This window comes from Onychomys torridus, chromosome 6 (assembly GCF_903995425.1).
Source record: "Onychomys torridus chromosome 6, mOncTor1.1, whole genome shotgun sequence".
In the NCBI taxonomy this organism is placed as follows: Eukaryota; Metazoa; Chordata; class Mammalia; order Rodentia; family Cricetidae; genus Onychomys; species Onychomys torridus.
In genome coordinates this window covers 65,708,773-65,729,983 of record NC_050448.1, presented here as the reverse complement: position 1 = coordinate 65,729,983, position 21,211 = coordinate 65,708,773, and the positions used below count along the sequence as shown (strand labels likewise).

General features: G+C 41.8%; 1 protein-coding gene and 1 non-coding gene across 2 annotated transcripts in view; both read right to left on the bottom strand.

The window, feature by feature from the left end:
* Khdc4 (KH domain containing 4, pre-mRNA splicing factor) overlaps window positions 1-21,211 on the bottom strand; it is a 33,295-nt gene that overhangs the window by 8,186 nt on the left and 3,898 nt on the right. Inside the window, exons 5-10 of the mRNA XM_036190119.1 lie at window positions 16,872-16,924; window positions 16,398-16,561; window positions 13,686-13,897; window positions 11,141-11,201; window positions 8,184-8,241; window positions 7,704-7,957 (exon numbers count right to left, since the gene is read on the bottom strand). Coding sequence (XP_036046012.1) covers window positions 7,704-7,957; window positions 8,184-8,241; window positions 11,141-11,201; window positions 13,686-13,897; window positions 16,398-16,561; window positions 16,872-16,924 — 802 coding nt within the window. The remainder of the gene's footprint in view (window positions 1-7,703; window positions 7,958-8,183; window positions 8,242-11,140; window positions 11,202-13,685; window positions 13,898-16,397; window positions 16,562-16,871; window positions 16,925-21,211) is intronic.
* On the bottom strand, window positions 15,931-16,058 carry LOC118586460. Its single transcript, XR_004945345.1, has one exon.

Below are 21,211 nucleotides of genomic sequence, written 5' to 3'. Positions count from 1 at the left end.
AATCGAGAGGGCTTTTAAGATGTAGATAAATCTGTCATTTGATGCTGAGTATATTATAAGCATATTGAATATTACTATAACAGTTGAAGTACTGTGTGTGATACTTTTCCATTAAGAACAGGGATATAACCTATGTTTAGTTATTGGTTACATTATTATATGGATCTGAAAAATCTAGAGAATAGCTTGAAAAAGAGATCCATATAATTAGTAGTTCTGGTCTCTTTTAGAACATAAGCCCATTTTTGCCTTTAATAGGAACACAAATGTTATAATGTCCCATGCAAATGGGAAGTGATTCAAATTCCAGTGAAAAATTAAATGCAGCTCCTTCTTCAGATGAATGAGTCTACTACAGTCCCAAGGTCCAGTCATAAGCAGCGTCATTAGTGAAAATGACAGGCCCAGAATCCATCCATCTACAAGCTGAAGCAGAGGAGGAAGAACATGAGATCAATACACATGCCCAGAGGCTCTCACAGCAGATGCGCAGGTCACCAGACTAGATTCTCAGGTGACATAGGGCTCTGTGCGTTTCCTAGAACAAGTTCTCCCCTGGGGTACAGGGCCTTCACTCAACCCCAGATTAACTTCTGACATGGTCAACATCTCCTTTTGCCCTTTAGCTGGAGGTCTGCTGTCTTTCTGGTGACTTCCACTCCTCCTTGCCCTCTGCCTTGTCTCTGATGGCCCGGGCAGAGGAGCAGGAGTCCAAATGTTTCAGTGGAACCATCTGCAATGACAGACACATACCCCTCCCAATTTTCTAATGGAGAAGAAAAAATAGGGCAGGTTAATGCATCAGCTTGCTATTTCCTTCTGCAATAATACCAGGGAGGTTAAAGTATGCATGAGTATGAGTCTACTGCTAGAAATAATCCTACAACATAAGCAGAACTGGAAACGATATTTAAGGTTTATGAGATAACCATAATATATAAACAAAAACAGCCAGTTCCACCTGCTGAGCAGAACAGAAAGCATTACAGTATTTGGAACATGAGTCCCTCCTATACCCTTAGATAAACCATCAAGAGCAGAAGTATCCATCTGCCTGTGGAATGGGAGAAAGTTGAATAATCACAAATTCAGTTCCTGCATGAAAATCCCATAGCTGGATTAATGATTGCCTATCCTTCCATAGTAATCTGCAAATCAAATTTGAAAATCCATTGAGTTCTTAAAAAACTGACAATTGGGTTGGGGATTTAGCTCAGTGATAGAGTGCTTGCCTAGCAAGCGCAAGGCCCTGGGTTCGATCCTCAGCTCAAAAAAAAAAAAAACCTGACTATTACTTAAGGATAGTATAATACAGCAAGGACCAAATTCTCTCAAGGGAATACATGAGACTATCCAGTGCTGATACAATTTTAAATAGATTGGCTAGTGCATAGGAAATACCAAGTGCAGCTCATGAGGTCAGGAAGAAATTGGGAAACAAATTTCGTGCCTTAGCTTACTGAGGCTGTAAATTTAGCATTATCATAAGCTCTTTCAAATTCTCATTTTAAGTGGAGTGAATTTAAGACAGGATTATCAAATACCTAACCACACGCTTCAGAGTCATTCACAGGCAATGGAGGATACATATCTAAAGGAGGCTGCAGTATAGAAAGTTAGGAGCCAGACGGTGATAGCTCAGCCTTTAATGCCAGCCCCTGGGAGGCGCAGGCAGGTGGATCTCTGTGTGCTCTGTGAGAATTCTGGGATAGCCAGGGCTACACAGAGAAACAAACACAAAACAAACAAACAAAAAGGGGAGCTGAAGGAGTCTTCACTGACATAGCTATCAGAGGTGCTGTTTTTAATGTTTTATTTTTTGGTTTTTCGAGACAGGGTTTCTCTGTGTAGCTTTGCGCCTTTCCTGGAATTCGCTTTGGAGATGAGGCTGGCCTCGAACTCACAAAGATCTGCCTGCCTCTGCCTCCTGAGTGCTGGGATTAAAGGTGTGCGCCACCTTGTTTTTATTTTTTATTTTGCCTGAACAGGGAAAATCTTATTTGTCTCTTTTTACCAATATTAAGGTTTGACCATCCAGTTTATAGTTGTTCAAGAAATCAGCCATCTCTTTCTCTTAATTAATATCCTCCTTACCTTTCCTAAGCATTTTGATAAGTCAGAATTAATGCCCAACTGACCCAGAATTGAACCTTTTCAATAATCTTTTGGACCCTATTCCATACTTCCTCATTTAAAGTTCCTTCTTCTGGAAACCAGGAGTTATAATCATAAACAACTGGCAAGCAATCTAATAGTAGTGATGTTAATACTTGTGTTGCTCCTTCATTTAAAAAAATGATACATAATCTCAACACAAGGAAAAGGCTTCCTTGGTTTCTACCTTGCTATTCTCACCTATTTTTTAGGGTCCCAACTATTTTATCTCATAGCTGACTCCAGGTCCCTATTCTGGGCACCACTTGTTTACCACTGTGAAAGCAGGGGATCTGAAGAATGGATCCTAAAAACCAAGTGGACTAAAATTTCATGAACAGCTAGCTCTATTCAGAGCATTAGACAAGTTCTGAGGGTTAAGAGGAGTCTCATGAGTAAAGTGTGCACCACAAGAGCAGATCACACATAAGTAACAATAGCAAGTTGTAAAGAATGATCTGAGATAAACTCACCCCTATCTGCTGGATCTGGTAGGGGCAAGAAAGCATAATACAAGAAAAATTCTGTTTTTGAAGAAATTGAGGTCACAAGACTCCTCACACGACTCCACTCTTGGACAGTGTTCTGAAACCCCTGACAAAAGGCATATGGATTCTGCATTGGCAAGCTGAGCGTTAACATGCAATACAGTGAGTAAACCTAACAACACCATTTTTGGGTCAGTAAGTATTGTATCCTTGCTATTTCCCCAAAGTCTTAGCTTGCTAAATTAGTCTTGATATCTCCACAAGCCATCCACTCTTTCTTTTGGGGCAATTCCTCTGGATGGGTTTTTCATCTATCTTAGTACACTTCAGTTGTCTAGGGGACTCTGGGATACTACCCTGGTCAGATGGACTGAAGTGGGAATCATCTGAGACTTCATTCATTTTCTGGAAATAAACAAGTCTAACTTCTCCCTAATGTTAAAAGAACACCAGGGCCTTTCCACTGATTAGTCTCTAGACCTTTCCATCTATCATATACATTAAGATGTGTCTCCTTTAGGGAAAAATGCTGTTGGGGAGCAAACAACATTACCCTTGAACGTGGAATGTGAGGACTGTGGGGGGAACCCCTGAAAGCGTCACAGCCAGCAGAGAAACAATCTGGGTGACGTAAGAATAAAACTCGGTCCAGCTTCACTTAGTTAGCAGGTATATTTTAGCCATATTTAAGCACAGCACGATTCTGAGAAAGTTTCCTGATGACAATTAACTCAGTCCCGTGAGTACAACAGAGCTTAGTCTTCATTGAAGCGCTACAAAGCACATATGGCTTCTTCCATAAACATGAGGACTGTTGAATCAGAAACAATGCTCAAGATAAGGGTCTAGGGAGAATGAGGAAAAACGTTAATGCCTGTGGGCCATGACTGGCCTGGCCCTAAGTTAATACAGAAGTTACTTTGGCTGTAGTAGATACAGCTGATATCTCTCATAGGAAGGGTATTAAGTACTGAGAAGAAATACTTGATATTTAAGGGTGAAATCCTAGGATAAACAAAATGATATTCTGGGGATAGAGGTGAAGAGGACTGCCAGGTGGTAAACTACATCCTTTCCTAACATTCTGGGAGGAAGTCAGGTAAACATCTTCCTTTGAAGAGACAAGTCTGCATGATAAACTTTTCCTGGCTTCTCCAGGGCTTATCTATGTGTGCACATGGGCCTTTTCCCTCCACAGGGGAAAAAATTTTTAATGTAAACTAAAAGTATAGAATAGTATGTGGAGATATAGGTGGGTGTAGCCATATATCTTTTTTGTTGTTGTTGTTGTTTTGTTTTGTTTTTTCAGACAGGGTTTCTCTGTGTAGCTTTGCACCTTTCCTGGAACTCACTTTGTAAACCAGGCTGGCCTTGAACTCACAAAGCTTCGCCTGCCTCTGCCTCTGGAGTGCTGGGATCAAAGGCATGTGCCACCACCGCCCAGCTGTCTTTCTTTTTTAATTAACTATTTATAGTGGCCATTAATAGTTTTACCCTATGGATTATAAGAGATTTGTTTAGTAACATGATATAAATTTTTTGTTTGTTTTTCGAGACAGGGTTTCTCTGTGTTAACAGCCTTGGCTGTCCTGGAACTTGCTTTGTAGACCAGTCTGGCCTCAAATTCATAGGGATTCTCCTGCCTCTACTTCCCCGATACTGGGACCATAAGCATGCACAACCACATCCAGCTGCAACTAACATTTTATAGTTGTAAAACTTATTAAAACCTTTGCTAGTATAAATCGGACCATTATCATTAGTTGTAATGGGTCCTAGAAAGAAAATGTATAATTCCATATATACTATAATGGCAGTTTTCTGGAGCCCCCAGAGCCCATGTCACCCTGTAACTGTGCTCTGTTGCTGACTAGGTAGGAGGAGATATTTATCATGCATGCCCTTAGTGAATTTTAGTACAGATTTCCATATACCTGACAGCAGAGAAGGTCCCAGACAAAGACAGCTGTAGTTCCTGCTGTCAAACTGATGCCTACTCATTATTAATTATGTATTAGAAGCTTAGAATAAAATATTTATATTGTATAAAATAATGGCTTTAATAGAGGATAGGCTTTTGTAGGCATCTTTTAATTACCATCCTTGCCAGAGTCCGATCATTTATCAGACCAAGGGCAAGCATAAAACCTAAAAAGAAGGGCTGGAGAGATGGCTTAGCAGTTAAGAGCATTGACTACTCTTCCAGAGGACCCAGGTTCAATTTCCAGCATCCACATGGCAGCTCACAACTGTCTGTAACTCCAAGATCTAACACCCTCACACAGACATACATGCAGGCAAAACACCGATGCACATAATAATAAAATAAATTATTAAAAAAAAACTTAAAAACAAAAAGTAACAATGGTTAATTCGCCCAGCTAGGACAATTTTAATTTTGAGCTCAAGAATACTTTTTTACTAGATGATAGGATATTTAGAAGTACCTGAGAAATAATCAGAAACTCCTGAAGGAGAAAACAACAAAGTTTTACTACACAAGCATTAAAATACATATCCAGCCGATGCTGCAAATGAAATAAAAATGTGAACAATATTGAAGTCTAACAGTTTCACAGAGGAAGAATTTGTTGGAAGGCTTAAGTTTTTAGTATTTAGTAGACAGTCTGCTATAAAAGACTTTTAGGCTGGGCCGGGCTTCGTCGGAGGTGGCGGCACACGCCTGTAATCCTAGCACTCAGGAGGCAGAGGCAGGTGGATCTCTGTGAGTTCGAGGCCAGCCTGGTCTACAAAGCTAGATCCAGGACAGGCATCAAAACTACAGAGAAACCCTGCCTCGAAAAACAAAAACAAACACAAACAAACAAAAAAAGACCTTTAGGCTAATTAGGTAATCAAAAAAATGATTTTTAGGAGAAAAACTTTCAAATCACCTAATTTCTATTGAATGCATTTTTGGTTTAACCCCCTTTGGCTTCCAAGGGATTTTGAGAAACATGTAATTAGGTTTGCATTTTCAGGCCATTAATTATTTATTAAATATTTCTTAGTATTTTCAAATCTTTTGGATTTTAATTTACTACTTATTTATTTTTTTAAATTCATCTTAAGTCTGTTCACATTTTTATTATTAAATTTTTTATATTGTACAAGACTATGAATTTTGCCAAGGTGGGGGGCTTTGGGGGGAGTGGTGCACGCCTTCCACCCCAGCACTGGGAGGCAGAGGCAGGCAGATCTCTGTGAGTTTGAGGCCAGCCTGGGCTACAGAGTGAGTTCCAGGACAGCCAAGGCTACACAGAGAAACTTTGTCTCACACACGCCCCCCCCCCCCAAATAAAAAGGAATGAGAATTTTAAAAGTTTTAGTAATAAAGATAAATTTTCTTATTTTGTTAATGCTGATGTTAAACTGACAAAGCAACAGTAAGCTGTGTATCAATGATTACATTTTAAATGTTATATGAAGCATAATTCTGAGGATTTTGAGATCTATTAAGTAAGTATACCTGATTTTAAACAAACCATCTGTTTTTTGTTACTTTTTAATAAAAGCTTGCACTAATGAATTACACTTGTACTTAGCATGACTGTAAAGATAGTTCTGAGCACATTGAAAATTTTAATCATTTGTGAGGTCACTAATCATTAACTTGCATGTCTCCATTATCTTTTAATAGTTTACAACAAGTAACACATTTAAACACAAAACTTTGGGGAAAAGTTTCCAGGTGACAACAAAGCTTTGGTTTCTTTTTTTTTTTCCTTTTTTCTCTTTTCTTTCTTTCTTATTTTTCTTTTTCTTTTTCTTTTTCTTTTTTTTTTTTGTTTTTCGAGACAGGGTTTCTCTGTGTATCTTTGAAGCCTGTCCTGGACTAGCTTTGTAGACCAGACTGGCCTCGAACTCACAGAGATCCACCTGCCTCTGCCTCTCAAGTGCTGGGCTTAAGGGCATGCGCCACAACCGCCCAGCGAAGCTTTGGTTTCTATTGACTGAAAAACAGTATTCAGGCTGAGAGCCCAGGGATTTGTAATAAGAATAAATAGGTTCTAATGACTGAAAGGTTGCCTAGGATTTGGGGGAGATTCAGGTGAAGCCTGGCTCCATAGAATAGCAAAAGGGCTCCATGTATCATTCACAGCCTTCTGGATGGGAAACTATTCCAGAGTGCTATGTACTCTACAGCTGTGGGTGGTGGCACACGCCTTTAATCCCAGCCCTCAGAGGCAGAGGCAGACGGACCTCTGTGAGTTCCAGGCCAGCCTGGTCTACAAAGCGAGTCAGAACTTCATAGTGAGACCTCAAATATCCTCCACAGGCACCTGCACACACAGACAAACCTGTCCATCAAGCCACACACATTCAAGGTAGGAAAAGGTTGAAAACCCCCTGGCACTGGAATTACAGGTAGTAGTATGCAGCCCAGTGTGTAGGTTCTCTGCAAGAACCAAAAGCACTGACCACTGAGCTATCTCCCAAGCTTCTACCTGGTTTTATTTGGACACATGGTCTCTTACTGACCAGACACTCCCCAAGTAAGCTAAGTTGTCCAAGGGCCCCCGGATTGACCTGTCTCTTTCTTCCCAAAACTGAAATCCTAAGCACAAAACCTGGATTTGGTTTTTTTTTTTTTTTTGGAGACATGGTATCACTATATAGTCCTTGCTAGCCTGGAATTTGGAGAGATCCACCTGCTTCCGCCTCCCAAGTGTTCTTTGCCAAGCTAAGAGCAGGGAACTAACTCTGACCTGCCCCTCATATCTAATTAAAGAATAAAGTCACACTCAATGGGTATTTTCTACAGCTCTTGTACAGCAGCAAGAGTACCTGTGACAGACCGTACATCCCCACAGTCTAAGACATTTGTCATTGTGTGATCCCCACTTGAAACAGCTATTTGGGGGCAAGGCTTGGGAAGCTAACTAAAACCGTGGAAACTAAGGATGGTGAACACACGTATCATCCCAAGGTCCTCAGTAAGCTAGTGTGGGGACACAAAAGACAACAGGGCACAGTACAGAATAGGACTGACCTCTAAAAAGCGCTTCCCCAGTTTTTCCTAAGTTCGACAACACCATACTGCACATGCTGGCCTCCTACCTGTCCAGTGCTGGCTGGAGGTTGTACTTGTGTTATCGGATATTGTGTTGGCACAGGTGGGACTCCAGTAGGTAATGCTGGCAAGACTCCGGGTGCCAATGAAACAGCTGGTGGCACTATGCTTGGCACTCCATAGGGAGGCTGAAGTGGCTGCTGAGGAGGGGGGACAACAGGGTAACCAGACTGACAGCCATTGGATGGATAATATGGTGGCTGAGGAGGGGCACTACTTATAGCAGAGGGTTGTGTATAGCCTGAGGGGGAAGAAAAAAAGTGTTTCATCAGCTGCAGCAAAACCAAACATTTTACCCGATTATTAACCACCACTCAGGAAGATAAACACGGAGGCATGGACGGCTCTCTAAATTACGCTAAGTTAAAGGGAACACCACAGTGTCCTGGCACTAGTCTAGCCTCAAGGACCACTCCTAACCATAAATATCATTACCAAAATATTTTAACACTTTAATCCATACACACCTGGTAAAGGTACAGCAGTATTAATTTGATTCACAAATCTAGAATATTCAGCATGAACCTGCAAAAGTGGGGTAAAATGGAAGTTAATAAAGGCCAGTCCCAAGTGATATCGTATTTATAGGGGTATGATTATATACAAAAACCAAAGCAATAATGAATTAAAGTATTTCCCCCATGCTCTGATATGAATATGAATTAAGGGGACTATTAAGCCAAGTACTATATATCAGCAGGAAAACACAATCCTAAATACCCAAACTATTCAATTCTAGGGCACAAAATCATTCAGAAACACCCACAGTATTAGAGCAATTATGAAAATTCCAAGTTATTAGCCTAAATGGTAAGAATTCATTTATTGTCAGGTGTGGTAGTACACACCTTTAATCTAGCACTCAGGAGGGAGAGGCAGAAGAATCCCTGTGAGTTCAAGGCCAGCCTGGTCTACATAGTAAGTTGCAAGACAACCACAGCTACACACAGAAAAACCTTGTCTCGAAAAACAAAACAAAACAACAGCAAAAGTATTAAGCCTTTTTCCCAATTGGTTCTTTGCATTTGCACAACCAATGTACCACCCCCCCACCCGCATCAGGTGCTACTAAAGGAGCCCTAAGGTTATCTGTTTATCAACTAAAAAGAATTAGGGGCGGAGGACTCTGTGTGAGAACCTTGCTATGCCAGCACTGGGGACAGACTTCAGATAACCGAGCACTCAAACTAAAAAGTAAGTCAGGGATGTATGACCCCAGCACTGGGGACAGACTTCAGATAACCGAGCACTCAAATTAAAAAGTAAGTCAGGGATGTATGACCCCAGCACTGGGGACAGACTTCAGATAACCGAGCACTCAAACTAAAAAGTAAGTCAGGGATGTATGACCCCAGCACTGGCAGGGAACAAGTTACTGGCCAGCTAGTCCAGGCAAGCTGGTAAATTACAGGTTCAGTAAAAGGTCGAGTGACTGAAACATCTGGTACTTTAGTGCTGTAAAGAGCTTTTAGTCATAAATGTGAGAGATCTAGAATGTATGCCTAGAGCACACCAGTGTAGCTAAAATTCTGATGTAACAGAGTATAGTTATTTCCAACTTTTTTTTTAAAGATTTATTTATTATGTATACAGAAGAGGGCCTTAGATCTCATTACAGGTGGTTGTGGAATTGAACTCAGGACCTCTGGAAGAGCAGTCAGTGCTCTTAACCTCTGAGCCATCTATCCAGCCCCTTATTGCAAACTTTTAGTCATTTCATAAGTTTGATAGTTTTTTTAAGTAACCATCAGTTTCAGTGTGTTAAGCATTTAAGATTTCTTTTATGTGTATGAGTTGTTTTGTCCCCATGTATGTGCACCATGTTATGCTTACAATGCTTTTCAGCCGTGTGGTTGTTGTGCATGGAACCTGCATCCTTTTCAAGAGCCTAAGTGTTCTTAACCTCAAAGCCTCTAGAGGTTTTCGCTAGAAGTTTATTTGGAATGCAAGAGAGGCTGAAAGAATTTCAGTATTTACGTAACTAACCTATTGAAATGATTTGGTAAAAACATCTACCAGTTTCTTCAAGTGCATTTTGTTTTGTTTGTGTTTTATTTTATTATATTAGACAGGGTCTCACTGTGCAACTCTGGATAGCTTGGAACTTGCTATGTAGAATAGATTGTCCTTGAGCACACAATTCTGCCTCTATTTCCCAAGTACTGGAATTAGAAACATGTACCAACACTTGGCTAACTTAAATACATTTTCTCAACTGTCACAGACTAGTGAAATCATTGTTATCATACTTTCCTTTGTGCTCATTTGCTACATAAATAGTTTGTATAATCAAAGACACTAGTCTAACATTCCATGTTAAATTACTGCCATGGTCAGTGTCTTAGTTAGGGTTTCCATTGTTCTGATCAAATGCAATGACCAAAAGGGTTTATTTGCCTTACACTAGCATTATCACTGACTGTTTTATTATCAAAGGAAGTCAGGATAGAACTCAAACAAGGCAGAAACTTGGAGGCAGGAGCTGATGCAGAGGCCATGGAGGGAATGCTGCTTACTGATTTTCTCCTAATGGTTTGCTCAGCATACTTTCTCACAAAACTCAACAGCCCAGGGATGTCACCATCCACAATGTCCTGGGCCTTCCCCCATCAATCACTAATTAAGAAAATGTCCTACAGTCCTATCTTTCTCTCCCCAGCCCCCCTTTTTTGGTGTTTTGTTGTTCTTTTTTCAAGACTGGGTTTCTCTATGTAGCTTTGAAGCCTATCCTGGGACTCGAGCTCTACAGACCAGGCTGGCCTCGAACTCACAGATATCCACTTTCCTCTGCTTCCCAAGTGCTGGGACTAATGGCATGCGCCACCACCGCCCAGCTCTCCAGTTCTATCTCATAGAGGCATTTTCTCAGTTGAGGCTTCCTCCCTTCTAGTGACTCTACCTTGCATGAAGTTGACATAAAATTAGCCACTACAGTCAGCATCACTATATGTAATGTAGACTTCTAGCACATCAGAGATACATGTGTCTGCCTCTACCTCCAGAGTGCTGGGATTAAAGGCATGTGCCACCAAGGCCCGGCTTACAGTTAAATTTTAACATAGCTTAATTACAATTTAATGGAACTTTAATACATCTTAATTTACTTTTTAAAGATCATGTCCAGATTAAAAATTTTAAAAACTAAAAAACTTAAAAAAAAAAAAAAAAAAAAAAAAAAAAAAAAAAAAAAAAAAAAAAAAAAGTAAAAGGGTTGGGGATTTAGCTCAATGGTAGAGCGCTTGCCTAGCAAGCATAAGGCCATGGGTTCGATCCTCAGCTCCGGAAAATAAAAATTAAAAATTAATTAAAAAAAAAAAAAAAAAAAAATCATGTCCAGGAGGAGATGGTTTTAGGTCAGTGCTAGAGTCCACAACTGTATACATAATACCCTGATTTTAATCCCCAGCCATACACACAAACTTACTGTTTGTAAGAGATTTTCACAGAGCTTCTTGGCAGCAGCCAGGCCTTCAGGTTTGGGATGACTACAAATAAAGAATAAAATCACAAAATCAAAAGAACAAAATAACAGTCATATTTTCTCTTTTTATGCTATTGTACACACTTACTTTAGTTATTCATTATAGCTCAAATCTAGCCCCCTGAAGCCATTTAAAAGGAATACAAACATAAGGCCTTATGTGGTTTGTTTTGGTATTTTGAAACAGAGTCTCACTATATAGCTCTGAGAGTCCTGGAACTGTGTAAATCAGCGTTTGCATCCCAAGTGCTAGTATTAAGTGGATATAGCACCACAGATATTTAGCAAAGTAAGTCTTTTAAGTTATAACTAATATACCATTGCCACATATATTTTATAGTACCCCTTCTTGGATAATGGTACTTTTTGATATAAAGAGACAATGGGGGGTTGGGGCTAGAGAAACGGTTCAGCAGTTAAGGGCAGTCACTGCTCTTCCAGAAGACCTGGGTTTGATTCCCAGAACCTACATAGTAGCTCACAACCATCCTTAACTCCAGTTCCAGGTAATTCAGTATCGTCTTCTGGATCCTCCTGCACCATGTACAAAGTACAAATACACACGAGCAGGCAGAACATTTAAACATAAAAAGTAAAAGGGAAGAGGGAGAAGAGAAGAACTGATGTCACTCCTAATCTAAGCACTTGGAAGGTAGAGACAGGAAGATCAGAAATTCAGTCACCCTGGACTACATGCTAAATTCAAGATCAGTACAATCTACATGAAATCCTGTCCAAATATTAAAATAAAACAGCTTAAGACAGGTGTGGTGCTGATACACACCTTTAATCCCAGCACTCTGGAGGCAGGTCACCCTGGTTTAGAGTGAATTCTAGGACAGTCAGGGCTATGCAGAGAGACCTTGTCTCAAAAATATCACCTTAGCCCTACCCCCAGCAAATAGCACAGTACTATCAGAAGAGGTGTAAATCACTTATAGGCACAGTCTGAGGTAGTAAATAGCAGAGTGCTTGCCTGACACCTAAGAAGGCCTAGATTCAAACCTCAGGACCACCACCAAGGTCTTTGCAGCCACAGAATAATAGAACCCAAAGACCAAAGACTTAAATGCTAAAGTCACAACTGACCCTTCTTTGTTTTTTGTTGTTGTTTTCCTAGACACAGTGTCTCTGGCTAACAGCCCTGGCTATCCTAGAACTCACTCTGTAGACCAGGCTGGCCTCAAACTCAGACAGATCCGCCCACTTCTACCTCCAGAGTGCTAGAATTGAAGGTGTGTGCCACCACCACCCAATCCACAACTAACACTTCTAATTCAACTTTTTAAATTTTTTTTTTTTGGTTTTGAGACAGGGTTTCTCTGTGTAGCTTTGTGCCTTTCCTGGAACTCACTTGGTAGCCCAGGCTGGCCTTGAACTCACGGAGATCTGCTGCCTCTGCCTCTCAAGTGCTGGGATTAAAGGCGTGTGCCACCACCGCCTGGCCTAATTCAACCTTTAAAATTTTTTTGAAAAATAGATTCCGGTAATTTTATTTTAAAGATTTATTTATTTATTTATTATATATACAGTATTGTTTGCATGTATCGCTGCAGGCCAGAAGGCACCAGATCTCATTACAGATGGTTATCATCATGTGGCTGCTGGGAATTGAACTCAGGACCTCTGGAAGAACAGCCATCTCTCCAGCCCCAGATTCCTTTATTTTTAACTTATGCATATAAGTGTTTAGTCTGTGTATAACTTTGTACTACATATGTGAATTGCCTGTGGAGGCCAAAAAGAGGGTGGTGGCCCAAGGGGGACTTGAGTCACAGACTGTTGTGAGGCACCATTTAGGTGCTAGGAATCAGACCTATGTCCTCTAAAAGAACAGCAAGTGTTCTTAACTGCTGAACCATCTGTCCAACCCAAGCTATTCTAAATTCTTAAAATTATACATATGCATCATTAACACATACTATGTAGGTATATGCTGGTGTGGTGGCGCATTCCTTTAATCTCAGCACTCAGGAGGCAGAGGTAAGCAGATCTGTCTCACTTTGAGGCCAGCCTGGGCTACAGAGTGAGTTCCAGGATAGCCAGAGCTATTACTCAGAGAAACCCTGTCTCCAAAACACAAAAAAGAAAAAAATGTAGGTATGTTCATGTACAGGTGCCGAAGGTGTATCTCCCGGAACTCAATTTACAGATGGATATAATCCATTCTACCTGAGTGCTAGGAGCAAAACCCATATTCTCTGGGAGAACACCAAGTGCTCCTAACTGGGGAACCATCTTCCCAGTTCTAATAATTCTAATAATAAATTCTAATAATTTCTATTAACTAGTTATAAAGAGGTACAAGACATCATATACACAAAGATGACCTTGGAATCCTGATTCTCCTGCTTCACCATCTGAGTGCAAGGATTACAGACTTTCACCACACCTGAATTTCACATTATTAGAGTCTATTTTCTCTTGTTTATGAAGTAGACCAGCCTGTATTGAGGAGGATTTGTAAGTTCTCTGCTCTTATCCATACCTGATATAAATATACATGGGTTCGAATGCTTCTCGGCCCGATGCTGGCTCAATGCAGCCTGAACCTTTGCCTCGTAAGAAGACCTTGGCACCTGTTTCAATCTGAATGTGTTGCAGATAGGAGCAGCCCGGACCTTCCACTTTCTCCTTAACATTAAAGGTGGGTACAGCATGTTCTAGTCCCACAAATAATTTATCTTGAACATAATGCATCTATAAGAGAATAGAATATTTTGATTAGTATAGAGAAACAATAATGAAATAAGCTTGTAGAAAACCATTACACAAACAAAGTAGTATAATCCTGCATATACTTAGGATCACTTCTACATGAATCCTCAAATATTTCTATCATAATCTCCAAGATTACCTTTTGGAGAAAAGGTGAAGCCACAGCTCAATTGTCCTGAAATTCTCTATGCAGCCTAGGCTGGCCTCATAATCTCAACCCTCTTGTGCCTCAGCCTCCTAAGGAAAGTTAACGGTGTGTTTACACCAAGATGGTCAAGGTTAGACTTGTGGCTGCTAACAGTTAACTTGACATATGAGGGAACCTCAATTTAAGAGTTGCCTCTACCAGACTGGCTTATGGGCATTCTTGAGACATCTTCTTGACTGTTAATTGATGCAGAAAACCCAACCGCAGGCAGGTAGAACTGCGCTGTTAAAAAGATAGCTGAAGCCGGGCACCAGTGTCTCACACCTCTAATCCCAGCACTTGGGAGGCAGAGTCAGGTGGATCTCTGTGAGTTCGAGGCCAGCCTGGCCTACCAAGTGAGTTCCAGGAAAGGCGCAAAGATACACAGAGAAACCCTGTCTCGAAAAACAAAAAACAAAAAAAGGTAGCTGAACCCATTGTGATGTCATATGCTTTTAATCCCAACATTCAGGGAGCTAGAAGCAGGTGATCTCTGCGAATTTGAGGCCAGCCTGGTCCACAAGAGTTCCATGACAGCCAGAGCTACATACTAAGACCCGAGGAGTGAAGTTGGGGGGTGAGGGGGAGAGGACCACTAAACTCAAAAGGAAGGGACAGCAGCTAGAGGTGGCGCACACCTTTAATCCCAGCACTCAAGAGGCAGAGCCAGGCGGAGCTCTGTGAGTTTGGGGCCAGCCTAGTGTACAGTGAGTTCCAGGACAGCCAGGGTTGTTATATAGAGAAACCCTGTCTCAGGGGAAAGAAAAAAAAAAAGCAAGGGAGATAAAGGGAAAGGAGGGAAGAAAGGAGGGAAGTAGCTGAGCAAGCGAGGAAGGCAAGCCAGTCAGCAGCATTCCTCCACGGGTTTCTACTTCAAGCTCCTGCTTGGCTTTCTTGGCATCCATCCATGATGGAATATAACCTGAAAGCTGAGATTTACCCTTTCTTCAAGTTGCTTTTGGGCATGTTTCTCATAGCAACAGCATACTAACTAGAAAAAGGCCTGGGCCATATGCCTAGCTTTCAAGGAGATTCTAGTGTCTAAGAATGTAGCTTGATTGGTAGAATGCTTGCCTAGCACCACATAAATAGGACATGGTAGCACATGGTAATAATTCCTGATGTGGAGGTGGAAGCAAGGGAATCCTAAGTTTCTTGTCATTCTTTGCTACATAGTGAGTTCAAATACAGCTAGGAACTCCTAAGACCCTCTATCTTTGGTTTGTTTGTTTTCCAAAACGGGATTCTCTGTGTAGTCCTGGCTGTCCTGGAATTTACTCAGTAGATCCACTTGCCTCTGCCTCCTGAGTGCTGGGATTAAAGGTGTGTGCCACTATACCTGGCTCTAAGACCCTATCTTAATAAAGATTAGATTTGTGGGGCTGAGGATGTATCAGTTAGCAGGGTGGTAGCCCAGCATGCACGAAGCCCTTGGCTTGACCCCAGCAGTGCATTTGAAAAAAAACAAGCATGGTGGCATCTGTTCCAGCACTTAGGGAGAGGCAGAAGCAACAGAAGCCAAGGTTACTGAGCTAGTCTGGGGTGTGTGATGAGAACTTATGGTAACAGAAATATACTTAAGGGAAGAGTATTTGCCTAGCATATTCAAAGCCCTGCTTGACCAAACTAGCAATACAAAACTACAAAACCTAAAACCTTTCATGTTCATGTACCTATCTACCTCCCTCACCTACAAAGTAAATTATTCTAGTCAGCAAGATGAAACACACACACACACACACACACCAGAATACAGTGTTGAGTAAGCATACCCACTTCTCTTCAATAGATGTTAAATTAAAAAATAAATTGCAAAGACAGTACAGGAGAATGTTGGGTAGGACAGTCCGCCCTGTGGGTCTCTCCGGTAAGGGCTGCTCTCTCCACCCCTTTGTCTAGGAGGAGTGTATCAGCAAAGTCTTGCTTCATCAGACTCAGCCTTCTTGGTCCTCCAACTGTCAGCTTAGCTTAGAAATGCAACTTAAAACACCACCTTTACACTACACAGCATTCACCCTTTGACCTACCACTCCCCCTTTAATCCTATCATTCTGAAGATATGTATGTATTTAGATGGCATTAGATAGTCCATAACCTTTTAGAATACCAACAACAGCCTAGCTTACATGCTTTCAAAACCCAGACAGCCAGAACTACAGAAGACCCTGCCTCAAAAAATACACATAAACAAACAAAATAGAAAAGCAGGTAATTCTCAGGGTGGAACTTCAGCATTGTTTTTCTTACTATGTATTATCTGTATAGACATTTACAGAACTAACAACCCAAACCTACTCCGGACTGGAAGGAAGGCTTCTGGGTAATAGCAGGAGACAGCTGAGCAATGGGAGCTGGCTGGTGATAGACAGTGACTGTTGCGCCATTAAAAGTCGGACTTGTCCCTGTGGCAGCCTTCACCACTCCATTGGTGATTATTTCTTTAATTCGGTTTACAGCTCCTAGGGGAAAATTACAGTCAGTAAGATACTACACAAGGGGGCTGGAAATGCAGCTCAGTTAGTAATAAACTAACCAGACCAAAGAATGAATTGACTAGCATATAAACACAGGCCAATGTTCAATTATATAAACCTCAATTCAATTTTCAGATTGCACAAATATGCTGCTCCCATAAACCCTCATAGACCACTGATGAAATTCATAAACAGCAGTTAAAGAACAGTTATCAAGGGCAGTACACTGATGTCATCATAGTTTTGATATTTACAGGTTTTGTACACAGAAGTCACACATGAACCAAATACTTACTGTCTACTAATTCCCGTGTCTGCCCCTGAACATGAAGATACAATGGACGATCCCTATAGAAAGAAATATAAAAGATTGATCCCAGAGCTGCGGAGACAAATCAGTTGGAAAAGGAAAGACCTGAGTTTGATCCCTTGAAACCCACTTTTAAAAAGCCAAGTATGCAATTCTAGTGCTGACAAAGTAGAGAAAGGAGAAACCCTGGGAGGCTCACTGGTCAGCCAGCCAGCCTGGCCTACCTGGTGGTAAGTCCAGGCCAGCAGAGAACCTGCCTTTGAAAATAGTTACTGGAACCAGGCATGGTGGGTTTTGGGTTTTGTTTTTTGCTTTTTTTTAAATCCCAGCCCTCGGGAGGCAGAGGCAGATGGGTATCTGTGAGTTCAAGGGCAGCCTAGTCTACAGAGTGAGCTCTAGGACACCCAGAGCTATGCAAACAAACCCCATCTCAGTGGGGAAAAAGGAGTACTTCCAACTTCTGCAGAGGATCTGAGTTTGGTTCTCAGCTCCTGTACATAACATATATGAAAGAAAAACTCTCACATACATAAATACATTTCAAAACAAGTAACACAGCTTCAGAGGAACAATAACTGAGGTTGTCATATTACACACACACACACACACACACACACACACACACACACACACACACGAACACACAAACACACAAAAAGGCTGATTCTGAACTGGTTAAAACCTAGAGTTAAGGGCGGGAGAGATGGCTCACCAGTTAAGAGCACTGGCTGCCCTTCCAGAGGACCTGGGCTCAATCCCCAGCATCCACACAGCAGCTCACAACTCCAGTTCCACAAGATCTCACACCTTCATACCAATGCACTTAAATAGTTAAATAAATTATTTAAAAACTAGAGTAAAATGGGTCATAAATTCGATTTTACAGCATTTAAAAGGACCTGCTGTTAGTTAATTTCCATGATCAGATTCAAGAACTAGGACTGAGGCTCAGCTAGTAAAGCACAGGCCAAGCATGGTTGAAGCCCTCACAACTGCATAAACTGGGTACGACCACGTACCTGTGGTAGGAGTAGACACAGGAAGGTCAGAAGTTCATGGCCAAAGCCAGTCTGTGCCGAGACCCTTATCAACCCCACCCAAACAAAACAAAACTCCTCAGTTTTAGAAATCTATTCTTAAATTTTGTTGCTATTTGTTTCTTGAGGCAGGGTCTCCATATGTCCCCCAGATAGGCCTCAAACTCACGGCAATCTTCCTGCCTCCACCTCTCAAGTGCCAGACTACAGCTATTCTCGCCAGGCGGTGGTGGCACACGCCTGTAATCCCAGCACTCGGGAGGCAGAGGCAGGCGGATCTCTGAGTTCGAGGCCAGCCTGGGCTACAAAGTGAGTTCCAGGAAAGGCGCAAAGCTACCCAGAGAGACCCTGTCTCGAAAAACAAAAAAACAAAAAACAGAAGGGGCAACGTCGAGAACAGAGGAGGACAGCGTGTTTGGTAAAGACGCATGTTGTCAGCTAAATGGTCTTCGATTTCACAAAGACACTGTAGGATGTGTGGCTGGTGCTCTTTCTTTCTTTTTTAAGATTTATTGTATTTATTATGTACACAGTGTTCTGCCTGCATGTATTCCTATAGGCCAGAAGAGGGCACCAGGAGAGCCTCCAAAGCTACAGAGAAACCCTGTCTCGAAAAACCAAAAAAACAACAAAAAAAAAAACATCAAGACTACAGCTATTCTCATTGCTCAAAGATAGCGGAAGAGGCCCATGCCTTTAATCCCAGCACTTGGGAGGCAGAGCCAGGTGGATCTCTGTGAGTATGAGGCCAGCTTGGCCTACAGTGAGATCCAGGACAGGCACCAAAAACTATACAGAGAAACCCTGTCTCAAAAAAACAAAACAAACAAACAAAAACAACTTGCTTTGGGGTTGGGGATTTAGCTCAGTGGTAGAGCACTTGCATACAAGCTCAAGGCCCTGAGTTCGGTCCCCAGCTGGGGGGGGGGGGGGATCAAAGATAATTGACACTGGGTTTGATTATACACACCTCTAATCCCAGGTACTACTAAGAGACAGGAAGACTACAAGTTTGACATCAGCCTCGGCAAATCAGTACAATGTCTTAAAGTAAAAAGAGACTGAGTTAGGCATGGTGGTACATAACTTTATTCCCAACATTTGGGAGGCAGAGGCAGAGCCAGGTAGATCTCCTAGTTTGAAGCCAGCCTGGTCTATAAAGCACAGGTAGGTTTACAGAAAAATCTTGTCTTGAAAAACAAAAACAAAAAAAGTCAGAGACTGAAAAGATTATTCAATAGTTAAGAGCAGTTGTTGCTCTTTCAGAGGACCCACACTCAAATCAATTCCTAGCACTCCCATCAGACTATTCACAACTGCATGTAAGTCTGGTCAGAGAATCTGACCCCTTGTCTGGCCCCTAGGGGACTTGCACGCACATGGTGCAGACAGACAAGCTCACACAAACATAAATTAAATTAAAAATACAAAATAAAAGTCAGGTGTGGTTGTTTATGACTACAATCCTAGCACTCAAAAGGCTGAGGTAAAAGATCACATGGGTTTGAGGTTGACCACCATCAAATGGGCTGCTGCAGAGATCCTTCTCTAAAAACAGTCTAAGAAGGCTGGAAAAATAGCCGGCCCAGTGGGTAAGAGTGCTTGTTGTAAAAGCAAGAAAGCCTGAATTTAACTTCCTAGCACCCGCAAAAAAAGCTCGAAATTAGTACCTGTACCTATGATTCCAGAGTTGAGAGACAGAGACAGGCAAATCTCAGGAGCTTGCTGACCAGCCAACCTAGCCATAAATGTTAAGCCTCAGTTTCAGTCAGAGACACTGCACAAAATATCAAATAATGTGGCTCCTTGGGCCTGTGCAGGGCTTTGTGCACCCACATACACAGAAGAGGAAAGAGAGTAGGAAGCTAGCTAACTAGAAGCTAGTTAGATGACTCAGAGTGGGGGAAAAAAGCCAGTCATACAAATATGAGGACCTAGCTGTGAATGCTCTCAAAGCCAGGAACTGGAGGGGTGGGGAGACAGGAAGGTCCTTGGGGGCTCACTGGCCAGCCAGACTAGTCAAAATAGTGCCTTGCAGGTTCAGTGAGAGCACGTCTCAAAAAGTGGGAAACCGAAAACACCCCATGTCAACTTGTGGTCTCCTTACCACCATGAACATGAACACAGACAAATGCGCACCAGGCATAGTGATAGGCACCTATAATCCCGGCGCTGTAAGAGGATCGGGAGTTCAAGGTCATACACAGCTAGGTATCAAGATGCAGGACAGGAAGAGTTACAAGAGACCCTGTCTTACAACTGACAGTATAAAGAAATCTTACATAGACCGAGTGGTGGTGGCACAAACCTTTAATCCCAGCAGAGTGAGGCAGAGGCAGGTGAATCTCTGAGTTCTAGGCCAGCCTGGGCTACACAGTTCCAGGACAGCTACACAGATACACAGAGAAACCCTGTCTTGAAAAATCAAAATAATAAAAAAAGGAAAAAAGAAAAGATATCTTACATACCAGCCAATAGAAGGGAAAACATAAAACTGAGGTTAATTAGATACCTATAACTATCACAGGGCCAAAAAACAAAATAAAAGTGAAGGGTCTGCAAATGTAGCTCAGTGTTGAAGCCTGTGTTTAGTTAATATGTAGACTACCAGGTTCACTCTTCAGTGGGAGAGGGAGAGTGAGTAGGATTTACAACAAAATACAAGCCCTTTTGTGGGTCCCCCTAGGTATCCTTGACTATCCAAGAACTCACAACAAAGACCAGGCTTCACACACTTGGAGACAATTTCTATAGGAGAGGGGTGTGTGTGTGTGTGTGTGTGTGTGTGTGTGTGTGTGAGAGAGAGAGAGAGAGAGAGATATTGAGATTGTGTTCCTGTGTACAGGGAACAATGAAAGCCAGTGGTTAACCCAAGTGTTTTTTAGGGTGTGTGTTTTTTTTTTAAAGGTGTATGGATCTTCTGCATCCATGTCTGTAAACCACGTGCATACCTGGTGCCCATGAGGGCCAGAAAAGGATACTGAATCTCCTGGAACTGGAATTATAGACAGTTGTAAGTCACCATGTGGTGCTGGGCACTGAACCCGGGTCTTCAAGAGCAGGAAGTGCTCTTAACCAATGAGCCGTCTCTCCAGGCCAGAATGGCCACTCTTGATTTGTTTGTTTGTTTAAATATTTATTTATTTATTATGCAAAGTGTTCTGTCTGCACACATCCTTGCAGGCCAGAAGAGGGCGCCAGATCTCATTACAGATGGCTGTGAGCCACCACGTGGTTGCTGGGAATCGAACTCAGGACCTCTGGAAGAGCAGCCAGTGCTCTTCACAT